The sequence below is a fragment of the Ischnura elegans genome, chromosome 10 (genome assembly GCF_921293095.1).
Source record: "Ischnura elegans chromosome 10, ioIscEleg1.1, whole genome shotgun sequence".
NCBI lineage: Eukaryota > Metazoa > Arthropoda > Insecta > Odonata > Coenagrionidae > Ischnura > Ischnura elegans.
This window is the reverse complement of record NC_060255.1, coordinates 89,400,220-89,425,273: the sequence shown is the minus strand read 5'-3', so window position 1 is coordinate 89,425,273 and position 25,054 is coordinate 89,400,220. Positions and strand designations below refer to the sequence as shown.

The window sequence follows — 25,054 nt, the reverse complement described above, 5'->3', positions numbered from 1 at the left end:
CAATTAATGTGTACTTTTTCAGAATACATAATATGTTCAATTTACTTATTCATCCCCTATGCACCTACACAGAAGGTGCATGTGCTTCAAAATTTGTGAAATAATGCATTAGATGAGTTTTAACTGCAATGGTATAATTTGTGCAAATTGTCGCAGAATACTCAATTTGAATGTATCATATAAAGTCGATTTCATCGAGTATGTTATCAATAAAATATTTATCTTCCATGCACGGGGGACTATGAATAAAACTAAGATCCTACACAAATACAATAGTTAATAATCACTTGCTATTGATAGATAATATCATTATTTATCTTTAGGTCCTCCTAGAAACTTTCGAGTAATGACTATAAATATGATCCTGGACTTATTTCGAAAATGTGTGGTTCTCTAAAAATATGTTTTGTTACTTGAGTGCTTTTGCTTGAAAACAGCTGCCTTATGGTCATTAAAATCGAGATTTTGATTCTGTTTTTATGAAAATATTCTAAAAGTAAAATTTTGGCTGTTTGACAGTTTTTCGTAATAGGTATGCCTCTAATTTATTTCATTGACTCTCGCTCAATGTTATTATATGTCCTAATTTTTCCTTTATTTTTTATTTATAATATCGCCATTCATTTTAATTTTAATCAGCTTTAATCAATGACCCTCTTCACTTTTCAGTGCTGAGAAAAGCATTTATTAAACTTTAAATTACATCGTCATCTTGTGATCTATATTTGCAATCATGTCTTCAATTTTTTAAACTTTGGAATTCACAATCACAAGCAATACTTGTGTACAGATACATAATTAAATTAAATTTTAAATGGGATTAAATTTTATCATGAACATCAGCTAACCATTAAAAATATGGTCAAATTATGGTTATAAACGTAATTTGTTGATCAAGGAAAGTTTAGGAAAAGTTGTGGTGTTTCTAATCAATATTTTTAGTGTCACAATGTAGAACAAAAAGGTTGATTTTTGGGATTGATAGATTTGACTTTTTATTGGTGAAAATTAATGCTAAATGAAGACAAACAATCGTTGTAAATTTTCTCTGAATTTTTTATTCATACGAGGCATTAGGGATGTTAAGGCAACAAAATGCATCATACTCAAGAATGATACCTATAAGTGTCAAAATGCTTCGTACCAGTTAAAAATTCTTTAAAAATTTACAAAGGTTGTTTATCTATTCAGTTTCATATTTACTATAATTATGTTTGGTTCTCATTGAGCTTTGCATACAAAAGTCATTATGAGGCACAGTTAAAAAAATAATACTTTCATAAATGTTATATTTATATTTGTGTTGTAAAATTCAATGTGAGCTGTCCTGAATTAGTTGTATAATGGTGAGCTGTGTGTTATTGTTTTTTGACTTACCTCATCACAAATATGAAATAATAATGTATAAATTCATCACATGATTTAAGCCAAGTTTTCCATTGATAAGTTCCATTTCTTAGTGTGTATCATTATGATGGTTTAAAATTTTTTGATACAAAGGCAATGGCTGCTTGATCTAATGTGGGATTTGATGTTGATTTGCTATTGGAAATGTGGGAAGGTTCAAATGTCAGTGGCATCAATATTCTGATTGAAAACTAATACTGTGCTCTACTCTGCAGGGCTGAAGACTATCGTCGGAGCAGTTATAGAATCAGTGAAAAATCTTCGTGATGTGATCATCTTGACAATGTTTTCCCTGTCAGTGTTTGCCTTATTAGGCCTTCAGATATATATGGGGGTCTTAACACAGAAATGCATTAGAAACTTTCCAAATGATGATAGTTGGGGAAATCTGACTGATGAAAATTGGTTGGCATTTGTTAAGAATAGCAGTAAGTATAATTTACCTGAGACTGGAAACTTTACATAGTGCTAAACTTTGAAATGAATACACGATGATGAATGTATCTCATTGCATAGCTCTCTCCTGTAGATGACTAACAAACTCTTAGGAGATGAGTTTCACTGTAGTATAATTCAATACTATTGCAATGCCTCATAACTCCTATAACATTAACCAATTGATCACTGAAAAAAGTAGCCATTTTATTTATAGAATGATATGATGAAGTATTCAGCTACTGCATATTTTTTATTTCTTGGAGACTTTGAAATAACTTGAAATTTTTATATTTGTTCACTATAGGTAAAATCCTTAGAGAGTCTTGATGCAGTAAATTTTTGTCATTTTGTGATTTCATTTCTCTTGGGCACTTGGGATTTTTATATTAAAATTATCTTTATGAAGACACTGTGAGCTTTGAAAAACTTGGAATCCAAAGTGCCTGCATCAATCAGATGTCTTTGTTCACTAAGTCTAACAGATGACCAAAAAGAAAATAATTTGGGTAGGAATAACAAAAAATAGGTTTTTTTATATACATGCATACGTTATTTTTTTGTCGTATTTTGTGTATGACATTCATTCGTATGAAATTCCTTTTGATCAAATATTCTTCTCAACCAAAAATTATGATTACACTGATGAAGAAGATGACATGATAGGATGATTAATTAGCAGGGGTAAAGCATTCAGCAGGGGGATAATTAATGAAGTAGGGGTCTAGAAAAATGGTTTTTCCTCTGAACTTCAAATGGACTTTCAGGTGACTCTGTGATAGTTTACTTGTGGCAATCCATGATTGCTTACCAACTACATATCCTGATCACATACCACCACTTATTCATAGCTTTTGTTTCGCAAATAAATTGTTTTATTTTACTGAAAAGCAATATGCTGATAAAGACTATCCCTTGGAAATTTTATGGTAAAATGTTGGTGTTTTGGCTTCAGAGTACGTTTTCCCTCATGATCATGGGTTCAAATCCTGGTGATGGTAAAATTTTCCAGGGGTTGCCAACCATCCCTCAAACGTAGTGTATGTGAAATTTTGGGTGCAGCACTTTAAACATCAGTTGGGATGTTAAGCCTCTTTAAGTCCCTTTGTACCTTTCGCTAAGAGTCGGCTAATGTTGATACCTAGCCTTCCTTCCCGACCAGTTCCTCCTAGCACAAATGACTGTAGCTGTCGGTTACCTCCTCCAAATACATACCACAATATGCTACCTTATAAATTTGCTTATTTGACTTTCGTAAAGCCACAATGATCATCTCCTTTATGTGAGAATGGAACAAAACTTATTCTTGATTAGTTAGAATCCAATTATCAAGACAAGCTTCCCATGATATTGAGGAGTGACGATGATCGAGTTCTGTTGTCATAATGTCACGTAAGATAATGCTTAGAAATGGCTGAGTTTCCATGTTAAGCTTGCTTATCAAGAATTATATCAGATTGAATTGCATGTAGTTACTTCTGCAATTTAGGTGGAGTGAGAAAATAATTACAAATCCCTATACCTATTCTTCATTTCTTTCATACAATAATTGTAACTCAAGTAGATGAAATTTGAAATATCTGATTGGAGTGATCTGTTGGATTCAAAGTACATTGGTCACAGCTCTCTGTAAAGAATGATTGGGTATGTATAAGAGGAGGTAAATTTGATCATGTCTCATCTTTTTTTCCATTTTACTTTACAGCAAATTGGTATGAAGCAAACGATGACTATCCACTGTGTGGAAACTCATCAGGGGCTGGGTAAGTATTTGTTCTATTAAAATTTTCAATGCTAGTAATTATAGACTGCTCGAATATTTTGAATTAATATTTAGGAAAGGGGTTTTTTCTTACCTATAGGGTGGTTTCCTTCATCGAAGAAAACGAAATGCAATGATTGCGATTCCTTACCCACCATTAGTGTATTCATAATATACAAAATATTTGGTTTTAGAAATCCCAGTTTACACAAATGGCAACGGTCAATTTTAACCTCACTTGAAAAAGGCCAGATTGGCACCAATGCATTCCGCTCCAAGTGACGTCACAGGGACCTAGTTTCTATACGAGTAGGCAGGAGTTTTACATCGTCTGAGATTACTAATGCATGCATGAAGCACAGAGCTCAGGAAAACATCTCTTAATAATCACACATTAAAAATACCGAAGTTCGGAAAGTTTCCTTTGTTTGATAGGGGAATAATAATCCTTATTTAAGCCAAGCGCTACCAGCTAGCAGGGTACTCAGCTACCTGCTAGCAGCCTGCTTCGTATCAGCGCTCAAGCCTCGCCCCAAGGTCACCTCACAAGGCGGCAGGGGGAGCCAGAAATACGTCACACGGACTTTTTCCCATCATTCCTACTTAGCCGTCGCGTTTTCGCGCGCTTGAAATTTTTCACTTTTCGTTTAGGCGCGAAAAATAGATATCGTCATTTAAAAATCTAAAAGTGTGAAATTCGTACTCCAGGAATAATAATCTTTTGATTTACGCAATAAAAAAATAATAGGAAACCACCCTATTGGTGTACCATTTTAAATTCTTATTGATTTAATAGGAAAAAATTAAAGTGTATTCTTAATTTTAGATTGGGTGATATTCCTCTCTTGAATCAGTATTGTAAACATTCATAGCTATTTGATCTAATGGAGGACTTTTTATTTGAATAAATTTGATTGTGTGGGATATTTATTCGTATAATTTTTTTTTAATTCTAGGACCTGTCCACCGGGCTACACTTGTTTACAAGGTTTTGGTGATAACCCTAATTACGGGTATACAAGTTTTGACACATTTGGGTGGGCCTTCTTATCTGCTTTCAGACTAATGACTCAGGACTACTGGGAAAACCTTTATCAGTTAGTGAGTATCAGTGGCGTACACTCTTTTCTTAGAAATTATTTACTTCTTATTTTTAGACTTAATTTTTTGGATTGATACCAATATAAAGTAAAGTTTCTCCTGTTAAAAATTCTTTGAGTCTACTTAGCAACTCATTCATTTATTTTCTATTGTGGTTGTTCATCAAACTAATAATATTGCTGCACTGGTTAAAGTTTTATTTCAAGGTGTAATAGGTTATGAAAAAAAAATATCAGAGCAATGCCATTGTCAATGGCCCAAGTGGCTGAATGGATTAGCTTATTTGGGTTGCATTCTGATACCTCTTGGTGATGCAGGTTTAATATCAACACTATCACTTATATTTTGAATTTTTCACCATGAAATTCAAGATGACTAGTAGCTCTCCAGTTGGCTTGCTAGTTAGAACAGCAATTCTTTTGCTTGATATTTTACTACCTTTTACATAGCTACCACTCTTCTGGAAAGTCATGGAATTTATGGGAGAAGGACATAAGAGTCAAAAAAATCATATTTTATGTAAATTTTAGTGATGATTTTTCCTCACCTATTTAAAGATGTATAATATCGAAGACATTCAATAACTCAATCATCCTATTCCAAACATGTTATTAAGCTGGTGCTTCTTCGGTGCTAAAATTAATTTTTATATCGTTTATTGAATTGAATTAATTTTTATGTTAATGGTTTACTATCCTTCACCACATTTCATCTCCTGTGAATATGAATTTTCCATTAAATATGGAAAGTTACCAAAATTGTCTGGAAAAGTCGGGCAGTTTCAGGTTGATATTTGAGTGGCCACCCTGTTTTGGCTTACTTTGGCATATTTATGATGTATTGTGTACAGCAATGATGTAAAGACATCAATTCTCATCTGCATTATAGTCGATATAGCCTAATATAGCCTAAAGTGAGTATCAAACGACTGATTTGCGCTAGCTTGAGAATTCTTGTTGACGGTATTTGGAAAGGAATTTTCTCAATTTTTTACATTTTTGTGCAAGAAAGATTACATGTGTAATTTTATTTTTCCTCAGGTCCTGCGATCAGCTGGCCCATGGCATATGCTGTTTTTTATTGTTATTATATTCCTTGGGTCATTTTATCTCGTTAACTTGATATTGGCTATTGTAGCCATGTCATATGATGAGTTGCAAAAGAAAGCTGAAGAAGAAGAGGCTGCTGAGGAAGAAGCAATAAGAGTATGTTCCATTGATATGTATGTTGTGTTTACAGAAATAAGCTATCTTGTGAAATTTTATGCTTTTGGCTTCCACGTCTACCTTTTCTTGATCCCGAAAATGTGTTCTTTGTGCTGATGTGTAAATGCTTGATACAATATCCATGAAAATTCATACCATTGGCTCAAAAGTTATTTTTTGTTATAAAGTTAAATGATCATTATTTTTAAATGGCATGACAATTATGATTAGGTTAAAAATGTTTGTATTTTAATTAAAAGATCTTTAAATTTGATTTTTATCAGAAGCAAAAATGGGTTTAGAAAGGGGTCATTGGGGGTAATATAATATTGGCCGATCTTTGAATCTAAAAGTTCTAATATGACCATAGTTATTATTTCATTTATTGTGTTGATGAAATGCTTTCCCTGACGGATTTGTTAATTCTTTTGCGTGTGGGGTACAGGAAGCGGAGGAAGCGGCGTTAGCGAAAGAGAACAAGAATGCCGCAGCTGCAGCGGCCGCGGCAGCTGCGGCAGCAGCCGCGGCCGCACCCGAAAGCGTCGTCAAGTCCCCTTCTGATTTTTCCTGCCATAGTTATGAGTTGTTTGTGGGCCAAGAGAAAGGGAATGATGACAACAACAAGGAGAAGATGAGTATAAAATCAGAAGGGGGCGATTCAATAAGCGAGACGAGGGGCAGGACAAATGGAAAAGTGAGGAAGGTAAGCACACCCTTCGCCACTCTAGCCACTCGAGAAATGGTAAACAACTGTCTTTCCATCTCACTGTCCTTCTCTTATCAAGCACTCTCTTTTGTAATGACTGATTCTATTTTTCATTTGGTGTGGCTTTGTAATGGGCAGTTTTTGATTGTGCCGGTAGCAGAGGTACCCTGGCATACTGTAGTTGTGCAGCAGAATCATTTGGTATTGAAATATTTAGGATAAATGGCTACTTAATTTTTTTCATATGTTTATTGTTGCAGCTTTGCTCAATTCAGTTATTCAAAGAGCATCTGGTTCAACTTCTTAATCACTTTTGCTTGAAATCGTGTATCTACCTTAACCTTGAATCCACTATGCCTCTGGGTGCCAAAGTGCATGTTATGTGCATTTCATGTGCTTTAATGGTTTTCTTGAAAAGTGTAAATTCACCTAAAAATATTTCCCCTGCTTCAAGGACTTTTAATGAGCAACTGAAAACTGATCCTATTTTTCTAATTTATATTAATGGTAAAATAGTTTATGTTGTTATTTCAATGCACACACTCAAATTTAAGTAACTTAGAGCTATTGCACATATAGCTTTTCATATTAACAACTAAAAGTTGTACTGTTAATAACGAGAAAATGATCTGTAGTACCACTTAAGTGTGTGAAAAAACAGTGCAAGAAGTAAAACATGGAATGCCATGTAAACTTAGTTTAATTTCTTACTCTTATTGCCTACCTACTCTTATTGTCTTGTAACACATTCTAGATACTCAGTAGCCTTGAGTATTTCTCAAAGATGTATCAATTTTATTGCAATTATCTGCAGTATTAGCTAATAAGGGGTTGACTTGAAGTGATAGGTAGATTTTTCAATTCTTTTCTACCATTACAACAGATTAAATACTTTCATTACTGTGGCAAAAATATTAAATGATATGAATAAGTTGGAACCTCAATCTATCATTCTGGCAGTAATAGCTTCCTTATACATAGTATGTGCTTTTTTGAATTTTTCAATCTTGAAAAAGTGTCTCCGTAGATAATGCCATAGTGCTGTTCTACCTGCTATGTTTTTTTCTTTATTATAGTCTTCCAGGTATATTGCACTCTTATCCCTGTATTTGCTACCGATTAACACATTCAATGCAGGCTCGATTTTCATGATCATCATCAGAATCGGCCGATAAAATAAGGAAGAATTATAGTGTGGTTTTTGCGCCATAACTTCCGTTCAAACACTGCTATTTTCAAACGGCGCACACGGATCAAAAGAGGGAAGCTTGCTGAAGGGCATCCACATGATCGGAAGACTTGGAAATGGATATTGGTCACATACGGAGGCGGAGAAAGGCAGACCACGTCAATTGATGTGCTCCGCACTGAATGTGTTAATTGAGGTTATTTTCTCATTTGTTCACTTCCTTGTTTGTAAAATTTTCACTGACTTACTTTCTCATTAACTATTTTTCTATAATTTCACAAAATTGTAGAATAATCGCCTATCAATGAAAATAACCTATTTTGTTATGCCGATTGAAAATAAAAGCACGTGGAAGGTTTTTGGAGAGAAAAAAAGACCTGTTAGTTGAATGAAACATTGCAATATTTCCACAGGATTTAATTGAACATGACATGTACATTGTTATGTCAACATTATCAAGTGTTCGGAAATAAGATTGCTCCTCATGAGTTTCTAATCCTCAGCCCTCTCTAAAAGCAACTGAGTCAAAGTCAGGCCATCCCAAATCTCAAACACAAGTCGTCATTTCTATCTGAAGAGAACTTGTCGAACATAAAATTGTTGTAACTCTTTCGCCGTGGGTATTCTAATAGTAAGCATGTTTCGCAAGATGCATCTGTGAACTATATTATCATCTACTTAATTTATTCACTGCTTCAGGAAAATCCTTTAGTGTGAAAAAAATACAATAAAACTTTTCATGCAGGAATTAAAGATGAATTTTAGAGGGGCAAACCTGAAGAATGGGTAATCAAATTTCAGATTAAAGACAGTTGACTGTATTTTTGCTCCTGAGACACCCTGTTAAGTATTTCCTGAGTTACCCATCTTCCCACATTTGCTGACTTTTCTACTCCATTGAAAAATGATAGATTGAGGATCTACTTCACATGTACATCTTTCGTGTACATCTTACATGTTTCGGGAATCAATATGAGAGATAGCTTATAGCATTTATATTCTAGGCTGAATTTTATTCCAATGCAAAATTAACTTTAATTGTTTCCTGGAAAGGATACCTCAGTATGGATTTTATCAGACCAGTTCTCCACATGATCTGTAAATTAATTTGTTTTCTATCAAATTTTCTATGATCATTCCATTAATCTATCTGTGAATTTAATTCAAAGAATGACTGTCTGTTCATAAAAATATAGGTTTCTTGCAGTTATTGGGAGTTTGGTGGGAGTTAATTCAGTTTGTGGGAGGTTCTTAATGGGAATTTACTTGGTTATTAGCATTTCATTAGGAGTTATGAAAGGAATAATATTAGTTTAGTTGGGTGAACTTGGATAATGAAAGAATAAAGTAATGTGGTGTACCATTTAGAAGAGAATAAAGGTGTTGACAATTTTAGCTCATTTTTATCTGATGGCTAAAAAAATATTTTAGTTGCTAGCTCATTCAATAGAGAGCTTTGATAGCTCGTTTATAGTAGTGTGGCTTTCATTTACTGTAATAACTGGATAATATCAACCAGTGGTGTTGTAGTGTGTATGTTAATTTATTGTTCAACTAACAATAAGCTTCATATTGTGGTATCACCATAAGGGTTGATAAATGTATTTCTTCATAAAAGTTACTTTAAATGCTAACAAAGAAAATTAATAGACAGTTTTAAGGGGACACTGGTTTTTATTCATAAATTTAATTCATCATGGGTCCAAAAATGTTAGGCCTTGAATGTGAATTACCATCATAATACAATTTTTTTCTATTGTAATGGGCCTTTTTTTCTGCATGCCGCAGTGCGGAAAAAATTATCATTCAGTTAATTTTTAGGCAGCCACAGTAAAACTATTTTTATCCACGTACGTCGTTTGTAATATCAGTATTCCATGTGTGGTTCCTACTATTGGTTTATATTGAGAAAATGCATGTAATATTTGGATACTTATTATGAGAGAAATCCTGGACTGTGGCGGCTGTTAGCAAGCTTTATGTGCATTTCATACACTTTGGCGCTGCTTGGGCAATGTCTATTTTGTGTCATATTAACGCCACTTATACTTTGTATCCTTCATTTTTTCTGTGTTTCACTAATAATCATCCATGATTAAGAAGTGGGAAAATGTTAATAAGCTGCCATTTTACACCAAAATATGACTAATTTCCTAAAATGCACTGTGTGAACTTGCACTTCATTGTATATGCCGATGGGTCGAATTCAAATTTTTACCGATTCCTATTCTCTCAATTTCATTCTGATTTTATTTTTATTATGATATCATCAATTCCTCAAAAAATATATTTTATTCTCAGTCTCGAAAGGAGCTGTGGAAGAAAAGAAAACTTTTCATGGAGGAAACACTTTGCATAAGCTCTTATTATTTTACTTTAGGCAAATTACAAATTAGTGCTCATTTGCAGAAAAAATTTCCTGCATAATAAGAGTGGATAAGTCTCAAAAAATAACTTCACTCTAATGCTAATTTGGTTGCCATAGAAAATCCATCATGCATCTGAAGCCACTCCAACTTGCAAATGCTTTGCTCCAACCAGTGTTGAGTTCAAAAATAGGTTAAAATAAGAATAATCACCAAGCGCACATTGTGTATATTTTCATGGTTTTAGGTATAACATTATGGGGAAAGAAGGGGATTCTCATGGGTTTTACCATCATAAAGGTTCCCATTAAAAAAATTCCTATTTAAAAAAATGACTGATATGAATTCCTAAAAAAACTGCCTAAGATGCTGAAACCTGAAGTTTGGTGGGAACATCATAGTGACCGCTTTTATTGATCAACTTTTCTTGTGGCACAATATGATACTTTGCTTCAGCCTAGACTGTCTAGGACAGGCATATCGACTTGTGGCTATGATCATGAAATGATGTTCTGAGCAAAGAAGACCTTTTGCCTCACTAACTCAGTGATTCAAACCGAAGGTTGGTTTAGATAGGTGAGGGTAGAGTTCACCCAGGACGTAGCCGCATAGCAGGTGTATATTCCACACATTCAGGGTAGGGGGGCCAGTTCATATCCCTGGGCCATGTTGCCCTACAAGGGTTCTATGAGGGGTATCCTAAAGCTTTTCTGGGTTTTCAACCCAGGATACTTGGATCAACAGACAAGCACTCTACCTTCTAAGCTACCACACTTCCCAATTTTTTGTTTATGTGAGTGAAGTTATTTTGTATGTAAAATTATGGACATAATGATCTCAATTACTGCTAAGTACCTAATTCCATAACACCAATAATGCCCACCATCTCTCATTACAGTAGAGCATCAATTATCCATCCATCTATTAAGTGTTCATTCGATTATCAGCATATTATTATCCTGGTGAATTCCCTCTAACATTTCTCCCAGCTCTTTTCTCCACCCTCCCCTTTTCTGTCCTATCTACCCCTCTCCATCTCAAAACAAAAAGTTTTTCTTACAAAAGGGGGCTTAGAATCCTGGGAAGCTAAGTACAGAAGCCAAAGTATAAATTGTGAGAACATGATATTTTTTTAAACTTTCACTGTCTGTGATGTTCAGCTGTGTCATTTTGGGTAAACTCGTATCACGGTTGAAAAATATGTACCAACAATTTTGTCTATAGCTTTGGAGACAGCTGTGGTATGTACTTAGCGTACCATGAGGATAAATAATTAAAGTCTTCTGAATTGATATTATGAAATGTGATAATGAGGTTCTTATCTTGAGAAATCTCCTTAGGGATCAATTTTCCTCCTTATGAATCATGCCATTGGGAATAGGCTCAAAGAATTAAGGAATCGACAAATCGAATCGACCCATCGTTAAGTGTGTGGTTACTGGAGAATCATGCCTTTGCTGTTTTCACTGCTTGGTGTGTTAGTGAGCAGGAATTTTCTCTCTGAAACCTGTTGGACTTCGGTGTGATTCATTGCATGCTTGCATCTCGAGTGTGGATATTTCATTTGAAGTTCATCTGGACATATCCGTATTTTAGCACTCATTGCTGATTAATTGTATTTTGCTCTTCTCTGCAGTTGTGTGTGTCATAGGGCCAGGAATAATCTGCATTTTGTGGTAATTTCTTTCACTTTGGATGAGTAATGCAATTTACTGTGACATCTGCATTATTTTGCCCATTGCGTCACTAGCTTTTAGTCCAGTTGAAGTGGAGAGTGGGCATTTGTAATTAATCCTATTTGCATTTAAGTGTCTCATGTTTTCAGTTGTATTCCAGTTTTTAATTCTTTTTGTGTCAGCTCTAAAATGTAACATGGTGCTTTTAGCTTTTTTCAGAAATGAATACACAACTATTTATATTGTAGCTTCTCCTCTTCTTACTTGAAAGATATGATTAATTTGAGTGGAGGTCAATTTTACCTATAATGTAGACTAGTGTGCATAAGATATAAGGTACCAGTGAATTTATTTTCAGTTTTATAACAATAGTTAATATTTTCTAATATTAGTTATAGCCTAGCAAATTTTATTCAGTGGTTGATCATTTAGATGAGTGTTTGCTTATTGTTAGACTTATCACAATTGAAGATATTCATCTTCGTAAATATGCATTTAGTGGTCTAATTACTTATAAAATACATAAATGTTTAATGATGAATCATCGTAGGTACTTGCATTTCACGTACTTCAACCTCTGTCTGCTAAATTATTTTCTCTTTTTGCATGAATTCAGTGAAGAAATAATATATAATTTTAGGTGATTTTTCGCGAACAAGTTTACTTATTCCTCTGGAAATACTGGTTGCAATCATGACCCTAATCAATGCCTATTCCTTAGAGTTCTATTATTAGCCACTCCTGCCCCAATATTTCAAATGATTGGTCAAGTAGGACTGTATAAATTATTGAATGATTGTGAATATTACATGCTCATTCTTTCGTTTTTATTTTTTTTATTTCTAGCGTATTCCTCTCTAATTTTCTTAGCAATCATTATAAATTTTTGCCTTTTTAGGCTACTCATGTGCCAGTCATTAACTCAAGTTATTAATCCTGAGAAATATCTTTATAATTGTCTTCAATAGCTGGTTCATCTTCCGTATTAATTCTTAATCATTGTCAGAAATGGAGAAAAGACTGTTTTAAAAATCTATGAATGCTTAAGTATGTTAATAATTGTGTGAACTATGCTTTATTTTACAAAAAAAATTACGTGTAAATATTTGGAGTTGGGAAGTTATTAGATTCCCAAATGAATCACTTTTTCAAATTGTTAATTCTTGCTTTTCCCTTTGAGTATTTACTCCTCAGTTATGTACTTTCACCTTTGTTTTTCTTCTTTGCAAGGCAAAATTATCCTCTTTTTTGTGCAGGATTATTCATTCCATAAACTTAGTGAGTGTGTGTGTGTGTATTCATAGTATGTAGTTCCACTTGGTACTAAGTCCTTTTCTGTCTTCTAAATGGTAGCAATATCAAGTGCTCGTGAAAACCTATGTTTTACCATTCATATGTTGTTTTGCTTTGTTCACGACAAAATGGATTAAGCCTTCATAATTTTAAAATGATACCAATTCAGTTTGTAGTTGTTTATGTATTATTATTGGATATTGGCAGTTGTCTTATGGTAAATAGTTTGTGTTTTAGCTCATGTTGACTTTTCAGAATGAATAATTGCAGTTAAACAGATACACTCTGCAATAAATTTTTTGCTGATAATTCCTGTCCCTAATGAGATTTCCTGCTAACGTTTTGAATATTCAACCAATTTCTTGTTTGGTATTACTGATCGGTACTGGTCTTCTGCATACATTATTCAATGTAGAATGTACTTTGTAACTATGGATGATATTTGTGCCTACTGTAGTATTATCCTTGTTGTGTTCTGTTTTAATTCGTAACTAAAAGTCACTTTAATTATGATAATTTAGTTCTTTGTCTTATTAATGTATGGGTATGTGATGCTTCCTTTCAAAAACTACTATTCATACCTTTCTTCATATAGCTGTTGTTTTCTTCAACATTGTATTGATAATTGCTGTTGGTGTGTAGAATGGTGCATCTGCTGGTTTCGATATGCATGGTTACAGATATAGCCGTTGACGTATTTCCAATTTGGATTGATTTTAAGAACAGTATTGGAATGGATCACTTCATTATTGATGCAGTCATGTAAGGCAGTCTTGACTAATTTCCGATCACTACTTAGCTTCTGTCCTTATTTCATCTTCTTTCTCTCTCTCTCTCTCTCTCTCTCTCTCTCTCTCTCTTTCCTTGTTATTACTTTTGAAGCATCTTTCATATTCTATGATGTTAATCATTAGACTACCTACCGTTCTGTGGAGCTTTTAATTTCCCTCAATTTTGAGATTTTATTTTATTTTTTCTGTCCCTTATGGAAAATGTGACAGAGTCAATTGTTCACTTCCGCTAAGCATGATATGTGTGTGTCTGTGTAGAATTGGTTGTTGGTTTTGCTTGTGCTCACGTTCAACAGAAAGTAAGATTTCTACTTTTATTGATTACTTTTTGATGATTTTGAAATTATTCACTGCTGCTGTCCATTGCCTTCCTGAATGTTCAGCAATACGTTCGCTTCACAATGTACGTGTTGATAAAAGAAAATATGAGCATTAATTGTAAGTGCATAAGTCAGTTTGCTCATTCAATTGCTTTCTCTAATGATTTCAAAATGTTCTATGATGAAGTAAAATTTTTACATATTTTGCAGCAAAGTAATAGTGTAAAGAAAGTTTTCATATCTGTAATGATTCTAAAATAAGTGGCATTTATAAGAGTTCTTGTAGGCGGTATTTCTCTTTTTTTTCTAAGGTTCCCTGTCAGTACACAGTTTCGAATTATGGAAATAAAAGCCAGTTTACTTTTGCTTACCAGGACAGTCTAATGAAGGTATGTGTACTAAAACTCATTATGCATCTGTCATACCTTGACTATCTTGAAAAGATGAATAGGGTCACAATTGGCTCCAAACTTCTAAAAAGCTAGTTGTGAATTTTTGGAAGTTTCTGCAGTAACCCTCTGTGGAGCTGCTATTTTAATTTTGAATTACCCATTCATTCTCTTCCTCATAATCAATGGTTTGCCTATGCTTCTTTACTCATGTATTTTAATGGATACCACTCCCCCTTCTTACTTTTGTTCATATGAATATTATCTTCATTCATTCTCTAGCCTCAGGTAGGCCTGTCTTCTCTATCTTTCCCAAATTTGCCTTATTTCCCCTTTGCTTAGTTAATGAATGAAAGCATTGACTTACCTACATATGTTAAAGTTATTGCCTCATACCAGAATTCATTTTTATCAATGCATTAATTTCTTGTGAACACTTCAATTGGCAAGTTTTCCATAAAGTATTATGCATTGATCTAATGCAAAGTATGGCTAATGGTTTAATTATAAAATGTCTGCCATATTGTTTTTTTTTTCTTTTTCTTCTGAGCACCAGATGTGCGCTCTATAATTCCTTGTATGTTATGTCTATTTGCGTCACCATGCATACTTGCTAAAACGTCAGAGTAGCTAAATTCTTTGTCATGGCAGTTCAATTCATGGTACCTTTGGGAGACTTGTAAGTCATCAGGGCTTCATTATGTAATATCACTTATATTTTTGGACTTGTCTTGCATCCATATTCTTATTTTTGCAAGATGTTATGAATTATTATCATTAAATATTTCCAGGGAACTGTGTTGAATTTCTGAATTTTTTGTTAGTAATTGTATCATATGCAGGTGCATTAATGTAAATGCTTAATTTTTAATGCCAAAGGTGTAGCCAATGCTAAAGGTATGGTACGCATGCCTTGACCTTATGATTAATTTATTTTAGTCATTATGCACTAGTATTTTATAATACGTGATTAATTAATACTCATTGTGAATACTCTAGGAATTAATTCTGATAAATGGCGAAGTCATAAGTATGTAGGTATTTATGATACAAGATATGAATACATGATAATGATAAGCTGTAGTGGACTAGTCCATGAAATGTAAGACAAGGGGTAAGGCTGTATGTATTGCTTGAATGGGAATTTTCACTGGGAGTAATGCTATTCATTAATTTCATTTTTATTTTTTTTTAGCGCAGAAAATTCCTTTTCAAGAAAATCAGTACCTATTTAGTGCCCTTACATGATCAATGCATCACCTTAGTCTTAAAGTAGTTTTTCTGTGTCCTAAAATCGATGAAATCATAAATACCCATATTATGTGTGTATAATGAGTCTGACACTAGTAGAGCTGCGTGAATGCCAATTTTTTCACTGGAGTCAATATAGGCTAAAGCTTGCCAGTTCAGTTCAAGTTCTGCGCTATTTTTTGTTTTTGGTAAACATTATGTTCATTTCTAGACATATATTTTGTTCATCAAAGCTACCATGATTAATTAATTGTCCAATCTTATGGATACAGATTTATATAGAGTAGTAATCATCTTCACTCACTAAATAAAAATAATAGGTGATAGTATATTGTATATTTTATGCCATATATCCTGTATAGGTATGTGTAATGTTCCCCTGATTTTATCTACCCCTTATTTTAATCTTTTCTTCTAAAATTCAAGAGTGCACAGCTAGACTTAAGACATTTTTTACTCAAGTTTTGAAGTTAAGGATAAATTTACTTGTAGGTTTACAACTTAAGTGTATAAATTCCAACCAAAAACTTAATATCCTAAAAATACAGGATATTAAATCAGTATCAAACTGTTCACTATGCTGCAATTCATATCGTTAAATCATGTGCACTCAAATAATCCGAATAATCATCCCTATAATTAAACTCTAAAAGATTTAATAAAATTGGCACTTGATTTGGAAAAATGCAGCAAATGAATAATTCAATGTAAAGATATTTACACCCATACATATTTGAAGACAGTATGATAACGGTATTAATTTATGTATATCTTAGTGTTTAGTAATAAGCAGTCTTTATTGAATCAACTGTAGTTTGGAAAAAAAGAATTCAAATCAAGTTGAGTTTTTTGCTTCAGTTAGCATTGACTCAACTTTCAATTTGATCACACAGAAATAATAGTCCTGGCTAATAATTGAATTATAGTGTGTTCCATTGAGCTATACATTTTTGCACGCATTTCTTTATTTTTTACCCTTGCTCTTGTGCATGTAAAAATTTTAAATTTCATGATTTTCATGGACTTTTTCAATTACTTATCACAATCAAGTGGATAATTATGATTTCAACTATTATATATTTACTGTTGGGTTATTTAATAGCATTAAACATAGAATCATTGTGACAAGAGGAATGTAAAATAGATGAGGCAATTTTAAGGTGATAGATGGGTAATTCCAGTGATGCTCCTCATCATTTTGTCCTTTCAAACTTCTTGTCGTAGAATCTTCTTTGCTAGCATTTAAATATTCCATTATTCCCCATCTCTGTCATTAGTCTCCCTATCCTTTTTGTTGTTCCCCTGTTTGAATGATATTTTATTTTCCCTGATAGTTTTTAAAATGAACAAATAAATTCATTCTATTTCCTGGAAAAGTATAATTCGCTATATCTTGATTGTATAAGGCCCAGCCTTGTATGCTTATAAAATGCTCCCTGGTTCTTTAATGAATTTTTTGGAATATATTTATTAAATTTTATGTAGGATAATGGCCACGTCTTTGCCTACCTATTTCTTTCTTTTTGGCAACACCTTTGGCATTTTTATTTGCCTTCTTCATTAGGGTTTGTTAACTTTTTACATTTTATCAGCAAGATTTTAAGAAGCAAAAGTATGAAGCTGTATGTGCCTATACAACTCCCTAAGGCTTGAAATATTTAGTAGGTTATAATATTTTTCCTTCCCATATCTTTACTTCAAAAGATACATTCTACTCCTAAAACTTTGAAGTTTTATAAGTTGGTTAGTATGCATTCCCATATGTTTTAGAAAAAATGTGAAGGCAAAGGAAAGACAACCAGAAATGAGGATGAAAAATTCAGTGGATGTTAAGCAATAATGCAATTGATTAATGCCTTAATTTTTATATTCCTCATTCAGTACTTTTGTTTCATTTCCAATCATCCATCTTTCTCATCACTACTGTCTGTGTCCATAATTATTATTCCTCATGTTTCATACACTTTTACCCATCTGTCATTGAGTGGATGAATTCTCTTTGTGTGTGTGTACCTGCAAATTCATGCATATGATGTTTTTCTTCTCCATGAAATTCTCTATGAAGTCCATCTTGAATAATTAAGTTGAGCTGCCAATTGGCTGAAGTGAATATCTAATGACATGGAATCCAAATTTCAAATGAAGTTGGTAGGAAAATATTTTAAAAACTAGTGTAATTGTCATAGGCAATCATTACGTCTACTCATTACTCCATTAATTGCATAGTAGGGGGCGTTTGGGCACCAACTGTCGAGCATTTTTGCAGTGGAGGTATCGAACCGTGAACAAAAAAAGAAAAAAAATGAAAGCTAATGAGGGTACCAAGATTCATCTTTGCATAGTATTTATTTATGACATGTTCAGGGAACAATATAGGATTTAAAACATATTCCTATACTTACTGTTCAGCAAAATATCTCCTTTAATTTATCATTCCTCTTGAACCTAAATGTTTAGTGAGGTTTTAAGAAGATGTTTTCAGTGTCAGTCTGAAAGAAATCTATTCTTTATTGCTCAAGAAGTCTTACCCTTGCATTTAGCCTCCGAGTCTCTCATGGCTCCCTGCCTAATTTGATTATAAGTTGTGTATTGCTGTTTGCTCATTGCAGTTTTTGATGAATAGGGTAGTTTCCTTCATCAAAGAAAATGAAAGGCATTGATTGCAATACATTACCCACTACTAGTGTATTTATAATGTACAAATTATTTGGTTTTAGAAATCTCAGTGTAGATGAATGGCATTGGTCAATTTTAACCGCATTTGAAAAAGGCCAGATTGGCGCCCATGCGATGCCACTCCTTGTGACGTCACAGGGACCTAGTTTCTATACGAGTAGATAGGAGTTTTACATCGTCTGAGGTTACCAATGCATGTATGAGGCACAGAGCTCAGGGAATCATCTCTTAATAATCACCTTTTAAAACTGCCTATGGTCGGAAAGTTTCCTTCATTTAATAAGGTATTAATAACCCTTATTTAAGCCAAGCGCTACCTGCTAGCAGCCTGCATTGCAACGGTGCACACATCCTCGCCCCAAGGTCACCTCACTTTGCGGCAGCAGGAACCAGAATGATGTCACATGGGCTATTTCCAGCATTCATACTTAGCCATTTTCGTGCGCTTGAAAATTTTCACTTTTCATTTGATCGCAAAAAATAGGTATCGTCATTTAAAAATCTAAAAGTGTGAAATGCTCCAGGCGTACTCTAGGAGTAATAATCTTTCAATTTAGATAATAGAAAAATATTAGGAAACCACCCTATTGCACAGATTTCCTTTGTATTTTATTAAGCTCACGAGCTGAGGGCTAAGCAAAGAGGCCACTCTAATCCTAGCCCTTGGTGGTCTGACTCATGTTCTCCTCACCATTGATCATTGCCTAACATAATCAAAAAGCTGGTTTCAGAATTTCCCTTTCAATTTTAATTGACTTTTAAATTTCCTGTCTTCAGGCCTAAGTCCACAGTGAGCAGAGGTAGATCTAAGGTCTTCAAGCCTACTGAAATGTGTGGATGATATGGTCCTAATTGTACCCCACCCAGATGGACGCCCAAAGATATTTATTATTTAGGCCTTTTTCCTTATGTAAAGGAGTATGTTCATATCAGTGAGCAAGTGGTAATGATTAAGTGGTGGGAGCCTACACCCCAATTTTTTTAGAGCTTAATTAAACTCCATACTTCTCACTCACAATTCTTTGCCGCCAATGTTGGTGAGGATCTACTTATTTGTGTATGTGTATTCCAACCATTAGGAGTATTTGCATAATTTGGCAAGCACTGGCATGGCAAACTATCCAATCTATAGTTGAAACAAGAAATGGTTGCATTTGGGGGACATTGAGTGCCTTTCTCAATAGGGGGCAGGAGCAGTGATGATTGATTAGGTGGTGGTGGGAGGGAAGGAGGGTAAGTTGTCAGCCCTGTTTAACTCAAGAAGGTTGGCTACCTACGGCACCAACTGTAGTGAACATGAGGAGCAAGTCTGCAAATGCATAAGCACTTGCTAATTCAGTGCTACTGACAATGAGAGAAGCACAGATGGTCGAAAGAGGGGAAATTAATTGATGATTCATGGGTTAAAAATGATAATATCTCTGTCAGGAGTTGATTTTGCTATTGGGAAAATCATATTGAATTTATCTTGGATGTGCAAAAGCAAAGTAAATATTTAAAAGTGATGAAATACTCGCAAGAGATGAATATTTCAGGTTTTTTCAGAAGATGGTGTTGGTAAATGTTTCTTGAATTTCTCCATATGTCTTCATAGTGGCCTTAGCAAGGCTAACGAGGATGTGTCACTATGTCCAATGTCATATTTTACCTTTTCTCGTAGATTTTTTAATGATTGCTATTACTTGCACACAATTATCGATTAAAAACACAAATTACTAAAATTTAATTATTTTACATTAAAATTGGTTTCCCTAAATGACAAATATTATTCTTTCAAGTGAGGATGGAGGCAGTGATAACCTGATACATATAATTTTTTTATGCTTTTGAGTGTTAGGTAAAAATCGTTAAAAATACATACTAGCCTCTATTGCTGGTGCTTTGTATGAATATATATTTAGGATACTTAACATGGCGTTTTTAAGATTAAAAAACACATGCTAATATTATTTACTTTTGTGAAAAATACCTATGAGTTCTATGCTTGTTCTAAGTCCTTCCCAGCATTTAAAAATGGAATATTTTGGTAAAATGCTAAATGACGTGCCTATGTGCCTGTAAGGCTGCATACTCCTCTAGAAGTGAGCTTTTTTTAATATCATAAATGGAATAAGTGTAATTTTTTCTGGTATTATTCATTACCATGACTTCTTTATAGGTACCAATTGGCATACAGATCTTTTTCTCATTTATATTGAGGCCATAGTTCTAAATCTACACTGTTTATAATTTTATATGCAAATGCATTACTATGTACCAGTTCTTATATTATTGAGACTACACCTCATCCACGCGTCATCATTGCAATGTTCTTCATGGCTCTCCTTCCTCTCAGTGGAATGCAATTTTGAAAATTTTTACGAATTTCAGGCTCAAATATTTACTTAATTCACTCACAAAAATATGTAAAAAAAATGTGAACTTTTACTGAGGATGTAATAAGTGCTTACTTGAGGCAGAGAGGATATCAGCCTTCTTGGAAAATATGAGCAATTTTAGGAGAGGAAAGGTTTTCCTCAGATAAAATACCTAACAATTTTTATTTTTGAGATGCAGGCAGGTATTCACAAGGATATGCATATGTACTTCATATGCACCCTAAAATTTTAAGGTTATAGGTTTAGTTTTAAACAAGCGATACATCTGGCAGAAGGACATGTCAAGGAGAAGTAATTTATCCTCATAGGTGATCATGGAAGGTCTGACTCAGTTTACAACCAGAGTAGAATTTAATATGGTGTGCATGAGTTTTTTGCAAAAGCAGACCTAAGTAAAGAGATTCATTATGTATTAAGGTAGTGGAGTTTAATTTATATTTTGACCCAAAGTCAGTCTTCTTTGCTGGTCTAAAAATATCTATGAAATTAATTTGTTACCCGAAGCATCTTATCTATCAAGAACATTGCTAACATTTTCACAGTTTGAGACATTGAGCGAATACCTAAATGCTAAATCTATGTAAACTTCTTTTTGTCTCTCATTCCTCCCATGTACATTGGTTAAGTCACCTTTCCTAAGTAAGGGATTTGAATACAGAACCTTATGGTCAGTAGCCTAACTTTCTACCCGTTAGGTAGTTTCACTCTCTCAATAGAGCACTTCAGTGTAGGAATTTTAGTCAAATAATTGATAAGTAACTTGGTTAAATAGAAATTCCTTTGTTTAAAACATATCCTCCTTGTTTGTCATGTCATTTACAGCTCATGATGATCAGTCGGAGGTAAAGTGATACACTACAGGATTACATAAGTATTGCCTTGCATTACATGCCATTTTCATGATAATCCAATTCCATCAAACTTTAGGCATCAATAACAATGACAGTCTTTGGAATTCAAATCAGTTGCCTTGGAAGTGTGCACGTCCCCTTAGCTGTGGCAAAACTATCAAAATCATGAAAAATCCCCATTTCTAATCCTTATCTTTTATTCTCAGCTCCCCTACTCATAATTTCTCTTCCCCTTCTCTTGAGAAAGGTTGGATGACTTACCTTTGCAGTATTTATTTCAGTCCTGCAATTGTCATTTTCCTCTTGTGTTTTTGTCTTTACCTTTGTGCTTCCCTCCCTTTCACATATTCACTGTACAGACACAAATGTGAGATAGACTGATGTGTGAAAGTCCATATTAGTTGAATTCCAGTTATTTCCAGCTTATTGTGACATTTTGTTGGAACAGTCATAAGTTTGCATTTTAATTTATTTTGAATTGCTTATTCAGTTAACTGTCGGTATAACTAAGGCAAACAGAGCCTTGAAGGGGATAGTTTAATGATTGTGGTGAACTTTTATAGTTTTATATTTACAATTTTATGTCCTCTATGGCCTCTTATTAAATATAATTTGTGTTCAGTGTTCCATACGATAAAGTATATGCATTTACTTAATTATAAAGTAGGTTTTCTACTAAGCTTAATCATTGAAGTATGACATTACAAGTATATTGAGAACAATTGCCTTTAAATTAATGCAGCTCTAACAACTTATGTGTAACCTTTAATTACACTAGTAAGTAGCAGATACGTATAGTAAAATAATAGCAAATGCACCATTCTACATTTTAAGTGATAAATTTGTTACATTCCATTAATATTTTGTTAATTTGGATGTTGCATAATTAGATGAAACAAGGACAGATGCAAGGATACAGCAGTAAGGTATTATATTTTTATAATTTATTTTTTGTGGATTTGGCTAATGAATTTGTTCATTTTAATATTGTAATGCTCTCTGGATTGTGACATAACCACAAGATGTTTTTTGTGATAATATGTACATTCTATGTTTTACTTTGCATTTAATGTTTTATTTATGTGTTCATTCAACTGGCCAAGTGTGTGTTTGGTAGAGGATTTTTGAATGTGCTTTTGTTGTGTAAATGAAAATATTGCATGAATGATTGTCATGCTCATTGGGTTTGGAAGATGTAGAGAAATGTTTTATCTTTCCCTAATTCATAAACAGTGTATTAACACTCCATTTGAAACTTTAATCTTTCACAGGAAAATCTTTCTACTCGATATGTATTCAGTGTTTCTGAGCATCTATAAGAATCTAATGCATGGTCACAGTCATAATGTGTGATATTGGTGTTTGCTTCTTTGTCGCTGTGTTAACGTTAATATTAATCCGTCTTAATCTCCATTCACTCATCTCCTTCATTTCCCTCCTCCCCTAACCCATCCCCCTTCGCTTCCCGTTTCTCTCATTTCCACCAAAAGGCAAGTTTAAGCTTACCTGGATCACCATTCAACATCCGAAGAGGATCCAGGGGTAGCCATCAGTTCACATTGCGCGGCGCGGTTGGGGGAGCCGGAGGGGGTAGCAATGGTCGGCGTTTTGGCGGTGATCGGAAACCTCTTGTGCTGTCAACGTACCTCGATGCTCAGGAGCACCTGCCGTATGCGGACGACTCGAATGCGGTAACCCCCATGTCGGAGGAGAACGGTGCCATTGTGGTGCCGGTGTATGCCAGCCTCCTCGGAGGCAACGCTTCCTCGTCACGCCACTCGTCGTACACATCGCACGCCTCTCGCATCTCCTACACGTCACACGGGGACCTGCTGGTTCTCAACGGTGGTGGAGCAGGGGGTCTGGGACCTGGGGGGAAGGGGGCCGTGGTCGGGGCCGGCATCCCAATGACCAAGGAGAGCCGTCTCCTGCGGGGCCGCTCCCGGAACCCCACCAACTACGTCCCGGAGGTGATATTGCATTCAAATGCCGCCCCCACACCCTCCCCAAACTAAATACTTTTCACATGTTGGGTAATTCACAGCCAATGGTGAATATATTTATGGAGGTGGTGAGGAGGCGATTGTAAGCAATTTTTTTGTTCTATGAACATGGAGTCAAAACTTTGGTTTCCCAGCTTCATTTATAAAATTTGGTCCGTTTACTTTGTTATTCATAAAGTTTATTTTTTACTGTGTAAATTTTCATGCAATTCTTGCAAATTTCATGATAATGAATCAGAAGTAGGTAAAATTTTCCTTCATGAAGAAATATATTTAATATTTTATTCGACTACTCTTTTAGAATATTGGATTAAAAAATACTTTTGTTTGGTTTTGATTTGAAATATTCCAAATACTGCTTGGCCGTAGAGCATTCATTAACTCACATGAAATGTTTTTGATCGTATGAATTATTGCATAAAATTAATTCCGTCATTCTACGAGCACTACCTTTTTAAATTTCACATCTCATTATTTACTGAAGATGTTCAATTTATAATGGTATCGATTTTCTAATGGGTTTTACTAATAATTGGTCCGGTATTCACTTTTCAATGGCAACTGCAAATTAATCTTTGAAAATTTATGTTTTGTCTTTGTTAGCTCTATAACTAGGAGTTCATGGGACAAGCAATGCTTAAATCATTTTCTCATTACATCTCTGTAAAGTATTGAACTTCAGTTGTGAATCACCCTGCATATCGGGATGAATGGACTGGAGCTAGGCATATGTGGTGGCACACTCATTGATCTATGCTCACTAGAGTTACATCATGTTTTTGGAATAGTCTGTTGTTAAATTGCTTGGATGAATTGGAACGTTTTTTTGGAAATTCCATTATCACAAAAAAGTAGTCATCAGATGTATTTTAATCTTGCATAAATCCATAATTATCCCTGAAATCACCATCTACCTTTACTGTAGTGAGATGATCATGTTGGCTTATAGCGTTTAGCCATTGATTGCCATGGTTGGCTGACTGTTTAGAACTCGTAGACTGAAATCGCCGTGTAAACCAACAAGGTGCCTTGAATGTTAACTCTCTCACAGTGCACGCACAAAAGCATGGCTCTTTTTATATAATGCATGTGTATAAATTATTTTAATTATAAAGATTTCTATGCAATTTATGAATAGTTAATAAAATTAGCCATTGAAATTACGCATTTCATAATAATTTTCTACTATTTTCCAATTTAATGAGAGCTCAACTTTATCATTCTTAATGTAATCTCAATTCTGCTCAAATATTTT

General features: G+C 34.1%; 1 protein-coding gene across 11 annotated transcripts in view; it reads left to right on the top strand.

Annotated features, from left to right (window-relative positions):
- LOC124167191 (sodium channel protein para) overlaps nt 1-25,054 on the top strand; it is a 108,113-nt gene that overhangs the window by 20,053 nt on the left and 63,006 nt on the right. For 7 of the 11 annotated variants that reach the window (XM_046545032.1, XM_046545029.1, XM_046545026.1 and 4 more), the window contains 7 exons: nt 1,623-1,835; nt 3,548-3,605; nt 4,561-4,705; nt 5,746-5,910; nt 6,356-6,613; nt 14,563-14,640; nt 23,287-23,766. In XM_046545032.1, the coding sequence (XP_046400988.1) occupies nt 1,623-1,835; nt 3,548-3,605; nt 4,561-4,705; nt 5,746-5,910; nt 6,356-6,613; nt 14,563-14,640; nt 23,287-23,766 (1,397 nt within the window). The remainder of the gene's footprint in view (nt 1-1,622; nt 1,836-3,547; nt 3,606-4,560; nt 4,706-5,745; nt 5,911-6,355; nt 6,614-14,562; nt 14,641-23,286; nt 23,767-25,054) is intronic. The other 4 variants (XM_046545033.1, XM_046545031.1, XM_046545030.1 and 1 more) reach the window with 1 other exon arrangement.